General features: G+C 43.2%; 1 protein-coding gene across 4 annotated transcripts in view; it reads right to left on the bottom strand.

The window, feature by feature from the left end:
* Nucleotides 1-16,621, bottom strand: part of upf2 (UPF2 regulator of nonsense mediated mRNA decay) — a 29,778-nt gene extending 13,157 nt beyond the window's left edge. For all 4 annotated transcript variants that reach the window (XM_080754676.1, XM_080754677.1, XM_080754678.1 and 1 more), the window contains exons 1-15: nt 16,555-16,621; nt 14,047-14,463; nt 12,735-13,514; nt 12,152-12,312; nt 11,454-11,645; nt 11,189-11,347; nt 10,631-10,734; nt 10,272-10,357; nt 10,059-10,167; nt 9,844-9,957; nt 9,613-9,729; nt 9,218-9,403; nt 8,105-8,308; nt 4,509-4,784; nt 2,690-2,873 (exon numbers count right to left, since the gene is read on the bottom strand). In XM_080754676.1, coding sequence (XP_080610802.1) covers nt 2,690-2,873; nt 4,509-4,784; nt 8,105-8,308; nt 9,218-9,403; nt 9,613-9,729; nt 9,844-9,957; nt 10,059-10,167; nt 10,272-10,357; nt 10,631-10,734; nt 11,189-11,347; nt 11,454-11,645; nt 12,152-12,312; nt 12,735-13,514; nt 14,047-14,462 — 3,088 coding nt within the window. In that variant the 5' untranslated portion in view covers nt 14,463; nt 16,555-16,621. The remainder of the gene's footprint in view (nt 1-2,689; nt 2,874-4,508; nt 4,785-8,104; nt 8,309-9,217; nt 9,404-9,612; nt 9,730-9,843; nt 9,958-10,058; nt 10,168-10,271; nt 10,358-10,630; nt 10,735-11,188; nt 11,348-11,453; nt 11,646-12,151; nt 12,313-12,734; nt 13,515-14,046; nt 14,464-16,554) is intronic.
* Nucleotides 16,622-17,274: the final 653 nt, after the last annotated feature.

The raw sequence follows: 17,274 nt of genomic DNA, 5'->3' as shown, positions 1-17,274 counted from the left end.
TCTCCAGCTTCAGGATATGTATGATACTGATTTACTACCAGACTGTGGCATTTTATGAGTTCAGTAGTTTACAATCTAGGCATTTAGCAGACGTTCTTAATTCAGAGCGACTGTGGTTCTCAAAACTTTTATTTTGACCATCATAACATAACTATGGCCATACTCTGACGAGGACTGACTGGCCACCTCTGAAAACCAAATCTAGCTATGCTCTTAACACGGGCCATGGTGGAAGTCCTTATATGGTCAGCACACATTCTAGTGAGGAGAATGAATGGAAAATGTACCAATTATATTTTTATTTGAATGAAATACAATCACTGAATATACCTTTAACTGTGATATGTGTTGCAACTAGTGTGTGCTCATAGGAGACATACTGTAGCACATGCCAGCATAGTGGAAGCTAAGTCACAGAATACTAAGTCATTACTGCTCTGCTGATGATCTGGCATCATGCCGCCAAGTACATTAATGTGTGTGACCAAGTCTGATCTTTTATTTAGTGCAGATGCTGTGAGCCAGGGCTGGTAATTTTGTTAATTGCTGAAACATCAATGCTGATATTTTGTTGTAAAAATGTTTTTGTTTTGCTGTTCATTTTGGACCCAGCTCACACGTTTGTCTGTGTGATGCGTGCGTTTAGACCAGTTGAATCTGTCAGAGTGACGAGTGATCCCAGACTGCCGCATCATCTGCCTACACAGCGTGGAATGCTACTCGACCGGCAAGACGGAGAGCAAAGACTGGAACCTGAGAGGTCGCCTACAGATTCTCACGTGCCGTAAAACACCTGCCTGGGAAGCAGCGTTGATTTGACAACAAATCTTCATTTCGTTTTAGGCATAGTCTTTTGAATAAAATGTCATTTAGTTTTATTCATATTTTAGTCATCGAAAAGGTTTTAGTTTTAGTCTAGTTTTAGTCGTCTAAATATCATGAGAATTTACGCGCCAATGTACCCATGAGGGCGAGGTCGCTTCTCGCCCTCCAGGGCGTCTTACTGGTTTGTTGAGTAAATTGTCAATATATTTAGTCTTAGTTTTAGTCATGGTTTTTATTGATTTTTTTTAGTTTTCATCAGTGAAAAAAGGTAGTCGGCGAATATTTTTCGTCGTAGTTTTATTCGACGAAATTAACAGATTCTCCTGCCAGAATTTGTTTCCGTCTTTGGTCGCTCCCTGCCAAGTTTTCAGAGTGTTTTTCACTAACTTTGCAAAATCATAGGATATTCTGCGTCGCTCTGATCCGCCCACGGGAGCCTTCAAAAGACGTGCACAGGTGTCCTAGAATAGGAAAATATAATCCTGGTCCATATACTCGACAATCCGTATGAAAGACACAGGCTCTCGTGTTGACCTCGCGTCCACCACATCGTCCCATAGGAATCAATCCCCTACAGACGCGGAAAAACAATGGTTTCCCACCCGACACGCCGATCATGTGACCGGCTTGTCGGGTGGGCTCCAGGGAACCCCAGAAATAAATGGTGACCCATAGGCCAGGCATTGACACTAAGGCTTGCCCACCTGCCCCTGGCAGGTAAATAAAACGTCAGGGCAGGTGGAGTTTGCTTTCAGGTTGCCCGACCGGGCAAGTGCTCATTTGAGAGGGGACTCAAACATCTATAAACACAACATGAGATATCTGTCTAAACACCGGGACGTGGCCAGAGTGCTCTGTCTTCTGGTCTGTGGAATGTAAAATAAGAGCACTGTTAACCTATAATGTGCTGTTTTTACTGTGGCTACTGTGTGAAACCACAGACATATTCAATCATAGCTATACAGTGTAGGTATTTGGATTTGGAGGCATTGAGGTGCACAGGCCCAGAAAGTAAAGAAATAAGTGTTAAATTGAGTGGTAATTCAAATCTTACCTATCATTTTATAATGGACGATTTACTTTTCAGGGCAAGTGGGCATGACCTTTGGGCAAGTAGAACATGACCTGTACTTGCTCGATGGGCAAGTGCCTCTGAGACCTTAGTGTCAACCCCTGCCCATAGGCTAGTGAACAGCGCCATCTAGTGTAAAAAATTAAATAAAATGGAACCCGTCCAACTCGTCAGATGGCGGCCCTGGACAAACAGCTATAACTCGTCCAACTCGTCAGACGGCAGTAAATTAATCAACACTGCTGGGAAGAGACTTTCAAATAATGGTTTTGTAGTTGTATGTGCTTGAGGGCAGGCTAGGGCATTCACCAAATAGTCGAATATCAAAGTCACTATTCGACGTTGTTCACTGAAGTCGAATATTCGCTTGTTTTCATTTTTTTATGGTTTTCTCTTTAAAAAAAATATATAGTTTTGCCGCTGGTGGATGAATTTGTTAATGATCTATACCAGGGGTTCTCAAACCTTTTTAGGCCGTGACCCCCAAAATAAACATATTTGAACTGGGGACCGACCCCCACCCTGACAAGCACCTGGAATTGTAGCTATTATGTGACTTGGTTCCGCAGATAAATGTTGTGAAAATAGCAGATCTACATGCTCACAACGCCTCGCAACGCGAGGCGTTGTGACCATGTAGATCGGCTATTTTCACAATGTTCCCCTCTTGCTGACTTAATATTTGAGAGTTTGGCCAGTCCTGTCGAATATTCGACTATTCGAATACTTTGAGGTGGAATAATTCGAATACTAAAAATCACTATTCATGAATGCCCTAGGGCAGGCGCGTACCTAGTTTGACCAGAACCTCCCTCTCCAGGTCCGTGACCTGCTTGGAGGCCTCCTCCAGGGAGCAGCTGAGGGTCATCTTGGGCCGGAGCAGCTCCAGGGTGTCACTGATCATGTAGTCCATGTCTATGGGGAACGGGTGCTCCGTGCTCCACACCTCCCCGCCCTTCTTCCACCACACGTACCGCTGCAGGGCCACACAGTGAAAACAATGTCGTCAGCCAACAAGTCACTATTCCCCACTCACTCCGGTGGGCCACATTGCATATTGTTACTGTTGAGCAGAAACCTGGAGTAAAGCTCTGTACAGACCGGCGAATTAGCGAAAGCACCATACACACCAAAAAGCGACGTGAATATGCCTATAATATTCGCTTAATTCGCCTAAAAACGAGGGGGTGATATCTGCCTGTAGCCACAGGAGAAAGGAGAAGAAAGGAGAGAGAGGAGAGAGGAGAACGGACGGGGAAACAAATAAAACAATGGAAACTACATCCTCAAGTGATGATGACCAGTCAGTCTCATGTGGTCTATGATGTCAGTCATCTCCATATTTGGGAAAGGTTTTTAATTAAAGTCAATGGAGAAAATGAATTCACAAATGCATTTATATAAATTAAACTATGTAACGTATCTCTTGCAAGGAATAGATTCCTGATGAATTCCTGTCAATTTGACATATGGCCCAAGTGTGTGCCACCAAAACTGTGGGAGGAGTAGCGCTGCAAAAGAAACTAAGAAGCCAAAGAAAGAAAGAAAGATGGATGGATGGAATAAAGTATGGTAATAGCCCCTGCAGGACAACCAGAATAAAATCCGACTAATAATAAAATTAAGAGGTAGAGAATGTAAATGGGTGAGGGAATGTTTTGAGCATTCTTGTGATAAGCGAATCCTATTCTGTATTTCTTGGCAACTTCAACTTGAGTTTCCCCCCGGGGATCAAGGGCTAATCCACTCCATCAGAGGGAATCCCAGCACTCACACAAACGTCCTTCAGGCACCTTTATTTAGTTGGCACGGGCAGCACACAGCATACGTGTTTCGGCAAAAACACTTCCTCTGCATTGCCAGGCTTTTGGCCGAACACGTACAGTATGCTGCCTGTGCCAACAAAATAAAAGTGCCTGAAGGACATTTCCGTGAGTACTATTATTCCTTCTGATTTGCAAAGGAACATTTCTAGACTGCAAGCAATAAGAAACTATTAATAAGCGGTTTTCTAAAAATAAAAGCACGCCGGAGGCTAATTTAAACAGTAATAATAATTTGAACTAACATTAGCTCAAATTACTGTTAATACAGTACAATGTTTATCATGCCTTATCAGAACGGTGATGCAACTATAGCCATGCAGTTATCTGAAAATAATACACAATCCACACTGCCGATCAGTATTGAATATTCTTCCTGCTGCCCAGTGCCCACGGTATGAGTGATATCCAATCTAGAATAACTGATATTGATCATTTGTGACAAAAGCGCTTAGCAAAATGACTACAAATATGATCGATCAGGGGCGCCCGCTGGCCTGGTGGTCAAGGTGCATACCACATACTTAGGCTATGATGCCTGGTGGCCTCGCCGGTTTGATTCCCGATCCGGACGACCTTTGCCACATGCCATTCCCCATCTCTCTCCCTATTTCCTGTCCGTCTACTATCCTATCAAATAAAGGCATAAAAAGCCCAAAAACAAATCTTTAAAAAAAAAAAATAATAATATGTATATATATATATATATATATATATATATATATATATATATATATATGATCGATCAGAGCAGTCAAAAATGAAGGTCAGGGTAAGAGCAGTCATACCTGGAAGTAAATGAGGAAACAGTCCAACTTCCTTTTGCTGGAGCCTCTGTCAAAGTACTGGCCGCAGGTGTCCAGCAGAGTGCAAACCAGTCGGATTCGGAACAAGTGCTCCGGGGGATCCAGGGGACTGGGGCTGCCGTCCTGGTTCACCCCGAAGGAGATGAAGGAGAACAGGGTGCGGAAGATGACAGCGGACTCCACCATACGGTAGTTGTAGAGCTCGCCCAGGAACTTGGCGCTGCTGATGCGCCGCTGGTTAAACTTGGGCTGGTTGACCTTAGGGGGAGAAAAGTGTGTTTTGTGTTGGTCAAAAGAAATGAAAGGGAGGGGGTCGCGTGTTATGTTAAAGATGTAGGGATGTGACCATTACAACATTGAAGTTGACGATTAATTGTTATGAACATTAGAAAATAAGAAGAATAGAAATAAAATGTCTGCTTGGCATTTAGGCTTCATAGCGCTATTGTATAGCACACAGTAAACTTCTCTGTTAATTTAACTCTTGAGAGTGTACAAATGTTAACCAAATGTAGTTAGTTATATGTGTACACTCTAATCTTTAGGGTGCGCACACATAACTAAGTACATTTGGAGTCATTTAGAGTCTAAATGAACACTGAAGACTTTGTACTGTGCACAAAGCTGATCCATTTAAGCTCATATAGCAGGCAAAGTGCAGCACGGGGGCCAATTGCGGCCCGAGGACGGATTTTATTAAATTGTATTATAAACGGCCTGCCAGCACCGTCAAACAAGAATATTTTCCCAGAGTATAATTTGTCAAGATTCCTGGTTCCCCGTTATCTCATTCTCACTCACAAGGGGTCAAAGAAAGGCTATTTTTTACATTTGGTAATGTGAAATAAGGTTGAGTTATTGGATTTGTTCAGAGCACACACCTGACAAAAGACCATCGATATTAAATATTGATGAAGTTAAATAAAATTGTTTTAATGCAATGCATATGTACTATGTGACTTTGTTATGGTCCGAAAGTAAATTATGTCAGGAGATGTATTTGGCCCTTGGTGTTTTAATATTTTCTAATGTGGCCCCCTTTGAAAAAGGTTTGGACATTCCGGTCATATAGTATTTTTCAGAGTGTCATTAAAACAGAGTGTCATTATATTAGTCAGAGAGGTCATACTGTAGGAAAAAAAAGACTCAAGGAGGAATTGTGTTCAGGGGCGCTGGAAGTGGGGTGCTGAGGGAGCTGCAGCTCCCCTGGTGGTGGGGAGAAAAAAAGAAAAGAAAAAAAAAAAAACGTTTTTTTTTTTTTTTTTTTTTTTTTTAAATATGCCTAAATAACCCAAAACCGGATAAAAAACGTGAATTTTTCGGCCGCACGCATGAACTCCTCCAGGCTCAGCTCCCCTTGGGATTTGGGAGTTCCAGCGCCCCTGATTGTGTTTGTCACCAAAGCCACATGTTTTGTCATTTTGAGGAGGTGAAGTCATACAGTCTCCTCACGTGTCCCCACAACACAGAAACACTGGTTGGAATGATGACTTTGACAGCTTTTAACTTGGTCTTTGTGGTACATTAAGTCTAGCTTATACCCTTGGTCTGCTCAAAGGTCAGGATCAAAAGAAGCCATTCATAATTTTATTGATTTGCCAAATATTGTCACACAGCCAATGTCTTGTGTACTGACAAAGTCTAAAATAAACCTTTAACCACTTAAGTCCTACTTACTTCGTTCTACAACGAATAGTGAAAAAAAAACAAGTTTGCAACATGTTCTGAGCTTGTGGATCAGTTATTTTTGGGAAGAACAAAAATAAACATGACCCGTTCCAACAATAAATGCCCAAAATACCAGTGCCACCCTGCAGCAACACATACTGTACATAAGTTAGGCAGTGGAAAGAATGCACAGTAGCATCTGGAGATCCTTTTGTTCAGTTGAACTCATCTTAGATAAGTGATTCTTATCACATGGATCTGAATAAAAATAAAATACATGCACAGAGCTTTTAAAAAGGTGCAGAACAGTTAATTATCTTAATGTACTTTTTTGTTTACATCAATCAGCTCATGACAGCCATTATCTACCGGTAGTTGCTTCCATTTTCATTGGGGAAGGTACTTTTTCCCTAAACAGAAACTTGGAGGCAGAGGCTGCATTACAATGACGCAAACTGCATGGGTGCTCGCATAGAGACGTTACCTGAGGAAATAAGGAACCTTATGCCACAGGTGGTCGTCACATGTAGTGCAACATCTAGTGGCTGAATGTTGTTTACAGCAGTGTTTCTCAAACGGGGGTACGCCTAGGGGTACGTGACGGTACTGCAGGGGGTAAGCGAGAAAATGCCCCCCAAAAATAAAAATATAAGTATAAATCTGTATATTATTATTGGGTTTTAAAAATATATTTTTTAGATAATTATCTCCTCTTGCTCCCCTGTTTTTGGACAATGACTGGTGTGCTAAACTGTCATACTTGGCGGACATTTTCGCTAAATTGAATAAACTGAATACCAAGCTGCAAGGCAGGGACCAAACAATTATGAATCTGTGTGACAAAGTCGATGGCTTTCTGGAGAAAGCAGCATTGTGGAAGAGGTTGTGTGCAAAAGGTGACTTCAGCTGTTTCTCTCAGTTTGATACATTCGTGTCCAGCGAGCAGACACAGAGAGCCACAATCAAAACCATTGTAGTTGGTCACTTGGTTAACCTTATTGCCAATTTCAAAACATACTTTCCCGGCTTAAAAGATAAGTCAGAGCAGCTCGACTGGGTCAGAAACCCATTTACAGTGTCAGAAACCAACTGTGATTCGCTGCCTGTTGACCTCAGGGAGGAGTTAGTTGACGAGGGCTCAAGACTGAATTTGAGACCAAAACACTGACTCAAGTTTTAAGTGATTGTGAGCAGAGAGCACCCTGAGCTAGGGAAACACGCTCTTGGTAATTTAGTACAGTTTGGGTCCACAATACTTGTGTGAGAGTACATTCTCAGCAATGAATCTCATAAAACAAAGGAAAGAAACAGATTATGCCAGGGCCTTGAAAGTAGCCTCATAACAGCTGTAGCTTCCTTACCACCAAGGTTCCCAAAGCTCATGTCTCACACTGAACCTGTTAATAGTTGCTATTTGACAACTCAGACAGCCCAAAGCTGCATACTGGACTGTTAATAGTTTTTAAAACAAACTGTCCACAAATCAAATCAAATGTGCTGCATACTGAAAACAATATTCTTTGAGGTCATGCTGCTATTTGTGGACTTAACTTTGCACTTGAATTTAATGTGATTGTAAAACCTCTTTTACAATATAAATTGGGGTCTCAGAGATAACCGAAATGCCATTAAACGGGAGTCCATAGCCTCATAAATGTCAAACTGGGGGTCCTTGAAATTAAAATGGTTGGGAATCACTGCTAGAGCCGTACAAATCTTCTTCTTATGGGCGTCCCTGGCATATCTTTTCAAATGGTGGTCCACGGGCCAATAAGTGTCAATTTGGGGGACCTTGACATGAAAATATTTGAGAACCACTGGTTTACAGTACGTTATTGCAAAACATTTACTTCAACCAGTGCCACTATGGTCACTGACCCATTCCGTTCCCACCCTGACCCGCTCCTCACCTCCATGCCCAGGCGGATGTCCTCCAGCACGCCGTCCACCACGTGGATGCCCACGTCCTCCTGGTACGCCACCAGGCCGGCCAGCAGGTTGGCCACACAGTGGATGCTGTTGTACTTGACGTTCCAGATGTTCACCATGCAGCAGATCAGGTAGCTCTTGATCTCCGGGTCCTGCCACGGCAGCTTGCGCATCTGCCTCAGCACCTGGTGGGGAGGAATGGTGGGGGTTCGGTAGAAAAGAAACAAGGGGATGGGATAAAGTGAAGGGAAAAAGAGAAACGGTTAAAAGTAAGCGCAGGGATCGACAGCATGAAATATTGTGTTGACACAAAGTAAAGAAGTCATAACATGTGACAATGACGTTTTAGTTTGTAAGAGTTTGACGTAGAAGAAGAAAAATGTAAAATATAGAATAGAACAGAGAGAAAATAATTGTTTATTTCCCTTATTAACCTACATGTCTACCCTGCAAGGCCCAGCGTTGCTTTTTGGCAACATTTTTTAAATCATTTTAAAAAAATGTTATAATTAGTTTTCCTGTTCTTTTTTCACATTAACATCACCATTAAATCCTATTGTTTAGTATTACAATGCCATTGGCCACGATATTTGCATATAAATACCCCCCACAGAGGCTGACATTCACACCTCCCAGAGAAGTTGAAATTCCAGCGTCTGGACGAACAACATCTCACTTTTTAACTAAGTAAAATGCCTGTAATATTTTTTTTCAGGATCATTAGAATGTCTAGAACATGTACATGTGTTATTATTGTGAGAATTTCCCCAAAATGCAAATTAGAGCATGATTTATGATTTATGGCTATAAAACCTTACAAAAACATAATTCATTTTTTAACATTACATTTTCCTGTGATTAGGACTCCTACAACACCATCTGATTTTTTTTTTTTTTTTTTTTTTTTTGCCAGTAGAAATTAATTCGGATCTTGCAGGGCTAAGAGTGCTCAGGGCAAAGATAGGACAGACGTTTAGGTACACACAGGCACATACAGAATACAGTCCACTACCTACAGTCTGAAAATACACAATGAAATCACCACAACAAGGGTTTGGCTATGAGAGATACCTCTCTCTACTCAGTGACTGTACCTTCTCGGTGGTGACCTTGGACAGGTCTTTGTAGAGCAGCTTGCGTATGTACTCGTGCAGTGGAGGCCTCTTCTTCCTCACCGTCTTCTCCATGGGCGGGGGGTTGCAGTAGTAATAGGCATTCTCCACCATGGTCACGTAACGTGCGTCGAGGTGCTGCGCTTGCTTTTTACGCATCATTTGCTCCTGAGACGCAGAGGAACAGATGATAATAATTTGGGTGTGATTTCCATTATGAAAGCCGCCATTCATTCTGTCCAAATTAAAAGTTATCTGGATGAATCCAACAATAGCTTCCTTTAGGACTCAAATAAGCGACCACACCACTTTCCTGTGTGTGTGTGTGTGTGTGCGTGTGCGTGCGTGCATGCGTGCGGGTGTGTGTGTGTGTGTACCAGTAGGACGCTGGTTCTTAGGTGGGATTCAGGGGACCTGAAAAGGAAGCGTCCACAGGTCTCCAGCAGAGTGCAAGCCATCTCTATGTGATGATGGGAGAAGTCCGACAGCAGCATCTGGAGAACACACACACCTCTCCTTTATAATAACTTCCTTTTTTACAAGTGATCAACATCAATCTGACCATCGGGTTAAAGCTTTAGACACAGAGTTAGTGATTTGTCACCTACCTTCAGACAATAAAGCGAGTCCGTTTTGGAGAACATCTTGAACTTGGCCAGCTCCCCAATGAATCTCACCGTTTTGTTTTTGGTTTCGATGTTAATCTGGTCCTTCTTCCGAATCTGTAGCAGCAGCAGAACACAACAGGTGAAGTGACAGTTGTCAAATCTTATTTTATCTGCAGAGCACAAAGGAGTAGCAAATAGCAATAGAGATGACCTACGTGAAACCTGAAGTCTCCCTTCAGCATGGAACACAGATCTTCTGCTACATCTGACATGCAGGGGTGAAGGGTCGCCACCAAGCGAGAGTAGAAGGGCAGGAGATCCAACCTGCAAAAGGACAACAACAGTGAGGGCTTCTCCTAGTCTTCAGCACAATAAAACATGACACCAGCACCACCTGGTGGCGATAGCATCCGTGTGCAAGGTTCTACCTCTGCCTGGGGACAGTGAAGAGGGCACGGACAAGCTTCCTCCGGTTGGATTTGGTGTTCATGTTCATGCAGAAATCCATGGCAGCCTGCGGGAATGCATAAATACAAACAATTTCTTGCACATTAAAGGAATTTGCAACATCTCCCTTTCGGTTATCTTAATGGCAATTATTTACAATGACTTGTACTTTTGCAGACAGATATAATTGCCAATATAAAAAAAGCTTAGTATTTCAATACTCCCAAACCACACAAATGTATATATATATATAATTGCTATTAAAGAATGTTCAAGAATCCCTAAATCCTTTAAGTCCTGCCGGGTCCAGTAGTGTCTTCCGAGTTTGAGATCACTGTACCTTGTCTATGAGGTCTCTGTTGACGCAGTTGGGAAGCTGCTGGATGAAGGCGTCCACTATTAACTTCAGGTGTGACCCAGTGCTGGCCTCCTCATCCTCTTGATCTTCACACATAAAACAACGCACGAGATTCTTGTCAAATACGTGTAATAAAGGTGTGATAAATAATCAAAAAGTACAATATATAAATGAAAAGCTGTACTTGCACATTCGTTTTATTAACTTATTTGCATGAAAGGACACCATATCTGCAGTTTAGGAATGTCACTATGACACACACATAATTGAGCCCCTGTGTGTTTATGAATGCCATGTTGTTTTTTTCATAGGCCGTTTTCTGATGAGAATCATTTAATAAAGGTTTTGTGAACGAGGCCACAAAACTCACTTTACTTCAGTATGGAAGATGGAGGGAGTCTAATATACAGTTTAAAATCCAGCCTTCACATAATCAACATGGGAGGTTGGGCAATTGTAATCAAACTATCAGAGGGAACGTCGCACTCAGTGGTGCGTATGCTTGTCAGACAGTGAGTGAGGGAGTGTGCTCGTCTCTACCTTGCTCGTCCAACAGTTTCTTGGCCAGTTCTTCGTTCTCCGTCTCATCTGGTCCCTCCAGTTCCAGTGGGTCGTCAGCGATGTCCAGAGCCTCCAGTTCCAGCTCCAGTTCCTCTGTGGTGCTCGCCAGAGTCGCCGCGTCCTTCGCCTCTTTAGTGTCTGATGCAGAGGTTAACAGGAAAACAGGATTACAGCTGTGTGCATAACGTTAATGTGTATGCAATGCATGCATGCATGCATGTCAATGGCACACAAACATTAGTACCTTTGCCATCATCCTTGTCTTTGCCCAGTCCGCCCTTGTCGTTGTCCTTAAAGAGGATGGCGGGGACGAAGGCTTTAAGGTCCACCATGTTCTCGTAGAAGTTCCGAGCATCCTCGTCTTCCCAGATGCCTCCATCTAGGTCATACTCTCCAGGCTTGCCTGGAGTGAAGATGTCAATCCCAGGACCATGCTCTGTGGGCACCACAAAGACAAAATATTAGAGAGTACACAAACATGAACAGTATAAACCAGGGGTCTTCAACGTTTTCAGGCCAAGGACCCCTTAGTTGAGAGACAGATGAAGCAGGGACCCCCACAACCTTGTCATAGATTCCATATCGTTTCTTGTTTGACAGCACAATCATTAGTGTATTTTGGATTCATATCTATTTGTGTTTTCAGGTATTTAACCACTTGAACCGTCAATACTTCTCCCCTCTACACCAAACCTCTTTGCTGAAAATAACCGATCTACAAGCTCACAACGCCCCATTGTGAGCTTGTAGATCTGCTATTTTTGGATAAAGTTCTCAGAATCTGGTTAAGAAACTGTCTAAAAAGGAGATTTTCTTTCTTTCTTTCTATCATACAAAGATTTGGAGGACCCCCTAGGGGTTCCGGAGTCCGGACCCCCTGTTGAAGACCCCTGGTATAAACGTATAAATAGATATAAGTAGTGAGAGTCACTCGTAACCCACCTTCCTGCACAGTCTTGTCCTGAGGCAGCTCTGGCATGTTTTCATCAAGTAGGTCAGCGAGAGACTGAGTGTTGGCCAGCAGCTTCTGGTAGGATGTGGCGAATTCCTCATACTGTTTATGTCTGTCCTCGCTTAGCTCCCCTTTAGAGTGGAGGATACGCCTGGTGAGGGAGAGAGCAAAGTTATAACTTGGTGAAAAGAGAAAATATTAGTAATGCACTCACTGAGATATTACCACAGCACAAACTGTTCTTCTCTGTATCTTAGGTTGTCGTGGACGTGTAGCCATGCCTTCGTCTCTCGCACACTATGAGCACAGGCCTAAACATTTACCTTTAATTATGACCTTGACAAGTTCTCGATTCAAAAATAAATAACTAACAATAAATAATAGACAGACTGACAGACCAATTCGCCCTTGATACCAGCGAGCACAATACACCTGTTCCACTGCACGCAGGTGATTGAAACAATGTACCAACCGGCGGAAGGCTTACGATGTTTAGCTGTATGGTCACCGGTAACTACAGACTGAATAAAATCGACATAAAAGCATAAGCTATAACATACAATAATAAGTCACCTGTTTTGCCGTTCAATGTTCTGCAGCTCTCGGTGGTCCTTCTTCAGATGCTTGGTGAGAGACGTGAAGTATTCCCTCAGGAGGTTCTGGAAGGGCTGCTGCTTCTCTGTGTTGATGATCTCACTGGGTGGGAAGGCCAGGCCAAACTTCTCTTTGGCCAGTTTCACCTTGCGGGGCACAAGGCCAGCGATGTCATCCCCGCAATGCTTACAGAAACTAATGACCACTGACACATGGGTGTGTGTGTCCCTGTCCGTCCCGATGATGTTCTTCAGCTGCTCATAGATGAGCGACAGACCCTCCTTGTCTGTGAACAAGCCAACGATCGTGAGCTCGGCGATGAAGCGCAAGTCTGTGCGCAGCTTGCTCACGTTGGGCGTCTTCTCCTCCTTCCTTGCCTCAAAGTGCTTCTTCCATGCTTGCAGCAGTAACGGGGCGAACTCGACGTAGCGCTGGTGGAAGAGGGAGCAGAGGTGCACGGCGCAGCCCACGTCCGAGATCTTCAGCTTGGCCTCCACAACGGAGCCCACGGCCTCGCCGATGTACTTGCTGAGGTTGAGCGAGCCAAAGTCGTTGGAGAGGGAGTCCCGCTGCTGCTCGGTGAGCGTTCGCAACTTCTTGACAAAGGCAGTGTTCTTCTTAAGGCTGGAGTCCAAGCGGCTGAAGAAGGCTTCCTCGGGCCGACCCTCATGGGCGTTCTGGTTCTTGACGCGGAGTTCCTTTCTGGACTGATGGCGCTCCCAGGCCTCCTGGTGCAGCTGATGCCCCTCCTCCTTTTCCCTGCAGAGACAAGGACAGATGAGATGGGATGGTGAGGGACAACTGGCAGCAAAAGAGGACCACAGAATGAGAATAGCCCACGGTAGCCATGTGTTATTTTATTTTTTATTTTTTTCGGAATAATGGGCTGGACCGCAGTATGAGTTTCAGCAATTCGGCTTACAAGAAAATACACTCATCTCCTGTGCCTAAAAAAGGCTAGTCAAAATGTCCCTTTAAAAATCATTCTAAAGCCTTGTTTCCTGTGTCCGGTGTCTATGCAGCCTGCCAGCCTCACAGTCAGCATTTTTTACTGTCTGCAGAGCCGACAGCAGAGCTGGCTCTGCCCCTGACTGTTTCACAACCGAGCCCAAGCCTGCCACCACAACCACAATTTATTCAGACTAACCACCATCTAACCACGTGCATCTGAATAATGTGACTTAGTTGTTTTAATGATGCGCAATATAATCACATTGATAAATCAAAATAAAGTGACAGAATGTCAATAAGCCGGTTTTAATATAACAATGCAAAGATGAACACTGCTTACTTTTGCTGCGCCGCCTCCTCCTCACGCTGTCTCTTGGCCTCTTCCTCCTGAAGCTTCCTCTCCTCCTCCTCCTGCTGCCTCTTCTCCTCTTCCTCCTTCTTCCTCTGTTCTTCCTCCGCCTTCTGTTTCTCCTCCTCTTTCTTCTTTCTCTCCTTTTCTTCCTTCTTCCTCTTTTCCTCCTCTAGACGCTTCCTCTTCTCCTCTGAAGCTTTCCCACCATCTTTTTTGCCACTTATTTTGGCCTCGTCTTTTGTCCTGTCTCGAGATACGCCCGCTCTCCTCTCTCCATCTCGGTCTCTCCTCTCTCCATCTCGGTCTCTCCTCTCTCCGTCTCGGTCTTTCTCCTTGTCTTTATTACTGAAAGAGCACGCCTCTTTCTCGTCCATGTTCACTGATCGCTTGCGTTCAGCAGGCATGCTGGAGACGAGAGAAATAATAATTAGTGCACATCTGGATCTTGAATACATGCAGTACATATAATATTAAAGATAATAAGCAGCCGTGCAACTAAGGACACGGCTGTGCACAGCAGAGTAGGTAGAGAGAGGTCGCCTGGGAATCAGCAAGTTGTCAGTTCGTCCCCTGGCTTACCCAGTCTACAATACAGGGGTGGCAGGCCGTAGCTGAGTGAGTAGAGTCTCTAGCCTGGCATGGCCAGACTAATATCACTGCGTAGATATTAGTCTGGAATCTCTGTGTGGAACATGCATTTCCAAGGTTTGAATAAAAAAAATGCCTCTGGTGATAAACCCGCCCTACATTTGCATACTGGGCCCTGATTGGTCTCTCACTACTTCGGAGGTAGTGAAATCCAATCACAACTGAGCAGTGCCAGATCAAATCAATTTATTTTTTGCAATGGCAGATTTGTCTGGTTTCCAGTCTATAGAGAGTCCACTTGGGAAACAAAAGGTCCCCAGCATAGAAATTCTATAAAATATATTGAATATTGTGTAAAAGTTCATTTTCTTCTGTAATATAATTCAAAAATTGAAACTTATATACACTTATAAACATATATTCTTGATTCATTGTGCATGCAGCGAAATATTCAAAACCTTTTTTGTTTTAATTTTGATTTTATGGCATACAGCTCATGAAAATCAAAAATCCATATATCAAAATATTACAACCACTCAAAAGAAGGATTTATAATACAGAAATGTCAAACTTCTGAAAGGTTAAGTTATGTCTTTATTTATGCACTCAGTGCTTGGTCTGGAATACTTTTGAACAAATGTCTTCATCAAGGGGCATGGCATGAAGGTGACCAGCCTGTGGTACTGCTGACTCTGAGGTGTTATGGAAGGCCAGGTTTGCTTTGATAGAGGCCTTAAGCTCATCTGTGTGCAGTGTTGCCAGATGTACGATAATTATTTTGTGAAATTACTTATTTACACAGTTTTTTTCCCTCTTTTTTGGCTGTGTATGATAGTTCTCTTTCAAATACGATAATTCTCAGCCTCCGGTACGATAATTATTCAACATTTCCCATCTGGCACTAGCCTCGCAACAGCCAGACTCTCATTGGTGATGACGTAACTCGGAATGGCTTGCGAGGCTAATCTGGCACCACCATCTGTGTGGTTGAGTCTGGTCTGGTGTCTCTCATCTTCCTCTTGACAACATAACACAGATTCTCTGTGGAGTTCAGGTCAGGCCAGTTGGCTGGTCAGTTAAGCCCAGTAATATCCATGGTCAGTACACCAGTTACTAGTAGTTTTGGCTCTGTGGGCAGGATGGTGCCAAGTGCTTCTGGCTAAAGGAAATCAGCATCTCCATTAATATTGTCAACCTACGGAAGCACAAAGTGCTCTAAAGTCTCAGGGTGGAAGATGGCTGTGTTGTTGACTAGTCTCTGAACTTGATAAAACACCAGAGCAAAACCAGATACGTGCAAATGTACATGGCAATTTAGCAAGTACACCACCAACAACAACCAAAGGGTTATTTAAATGGTTGCCACCTGATGCAAATATTAGTAAGTTCAAAGTCACAAAAGTGTGATATCATATCTATGTGGCAAGTTTTTTTCTGTGAATGTGTGAAAGACATGTCTAACGTGATGCACAGGTCTACACGCCCACAGATTGGGCGGCACGGCCTGTCAACATTCAGCTAACATTAGCTAACAAGCTCCCCACTGGCACTTCCTTGTTGCTGCGCCAAATATTGTCTCACGTTGCGTTCCTTGGCCTAACTAACTAGCATCTATGTATCGTGTTATTAAATAAACCTGTACGGCACTAGGAAACGCAGTTCAGTTTCAACAACAGTATTGAAATTATGTGCAATTCACAAAGTTGCCGTTAGCTAACGTTAGCAGTGAAGCATCATCTAGGCCGCTTGAATGGAAGCACCGATGTAAACAAACGCATTGACAGCGCACAGTTTCCTGCAATGTCCATTTCCTTTGCGTATCGTACACTCAAATATTAGACAATATGATCAAGGGATTGTTATTAAATACACATGTTCTACAACATGTTCAAAATATGAACAATTTACCTTCAATTTGTTGCAAAATAAACATCAGCATTGAACGCTGGTTTCCGTGTGAAGAGCAGTAGGACCCTGTTTGTCTGGCGTTGGCTAAAAGAATGCTGCCTGACTAAAAACAAGTGTACAAGCGTTTGTAGTGACTACTAGTGCCATTAGTCCAAACTTGATACGTTTAATCTCTATCATCACATATAGGCAGTGCTGTCAATCCACGTATTTAATTAATACAATTAATTAGATCATATATATATATATATATATATATAAAATTAGTTTTTTTTAATTGATAATTGATATTTATTGCATAGTAGGCTACTGCATGTGTTTCTATAATTAATAATTATTACAGTATTTTAAATGGTGTTTGAAGGTAATTGCTGTAACGTGAGGTAATACACCAAATGCATAGAATCTAGGTTAAAGGAGTAGTTCACCCCCAAAATGACTTTTTGAGCGGTGGTCACACCGTCTCCTTAGCGTGACCGTGTGTGTAGCTATGCTATGCGTGTGTCTATGCGTCTATGTGTGTCTGTAGCCTGGCCTGCAATACCGCTGGGTGACCAGAGAGGTGCTGTTGAGTAGCCTTGAAATGTACATGCATGCATGCACGCGCGCACACACACACGCGCGCGCGCGCACACACACACACACACACACACACACACACACACACACACACACACACACAGCCTTGAAATTAATGGACACCACCGCTCAGTTCACACT

Source organism: Nannobrachium achirus (genome assembly GCF_963921795.1).
Source record: "Nannobrachium achirus genome assembly, chromosome: 23".
NCBI classification, from domain to species: Eukaryota; Metazoa; Chordata; class Actinopteri; order Myctophiformes; family Myctophidae; genus Nannobrachium; species Nannobrachium achirus.
The sequence above is the reverse complement of the archived record's forward strand: the minus strand, read 5'-3'. Positions and strand labels throughout refer to the sequence as shown.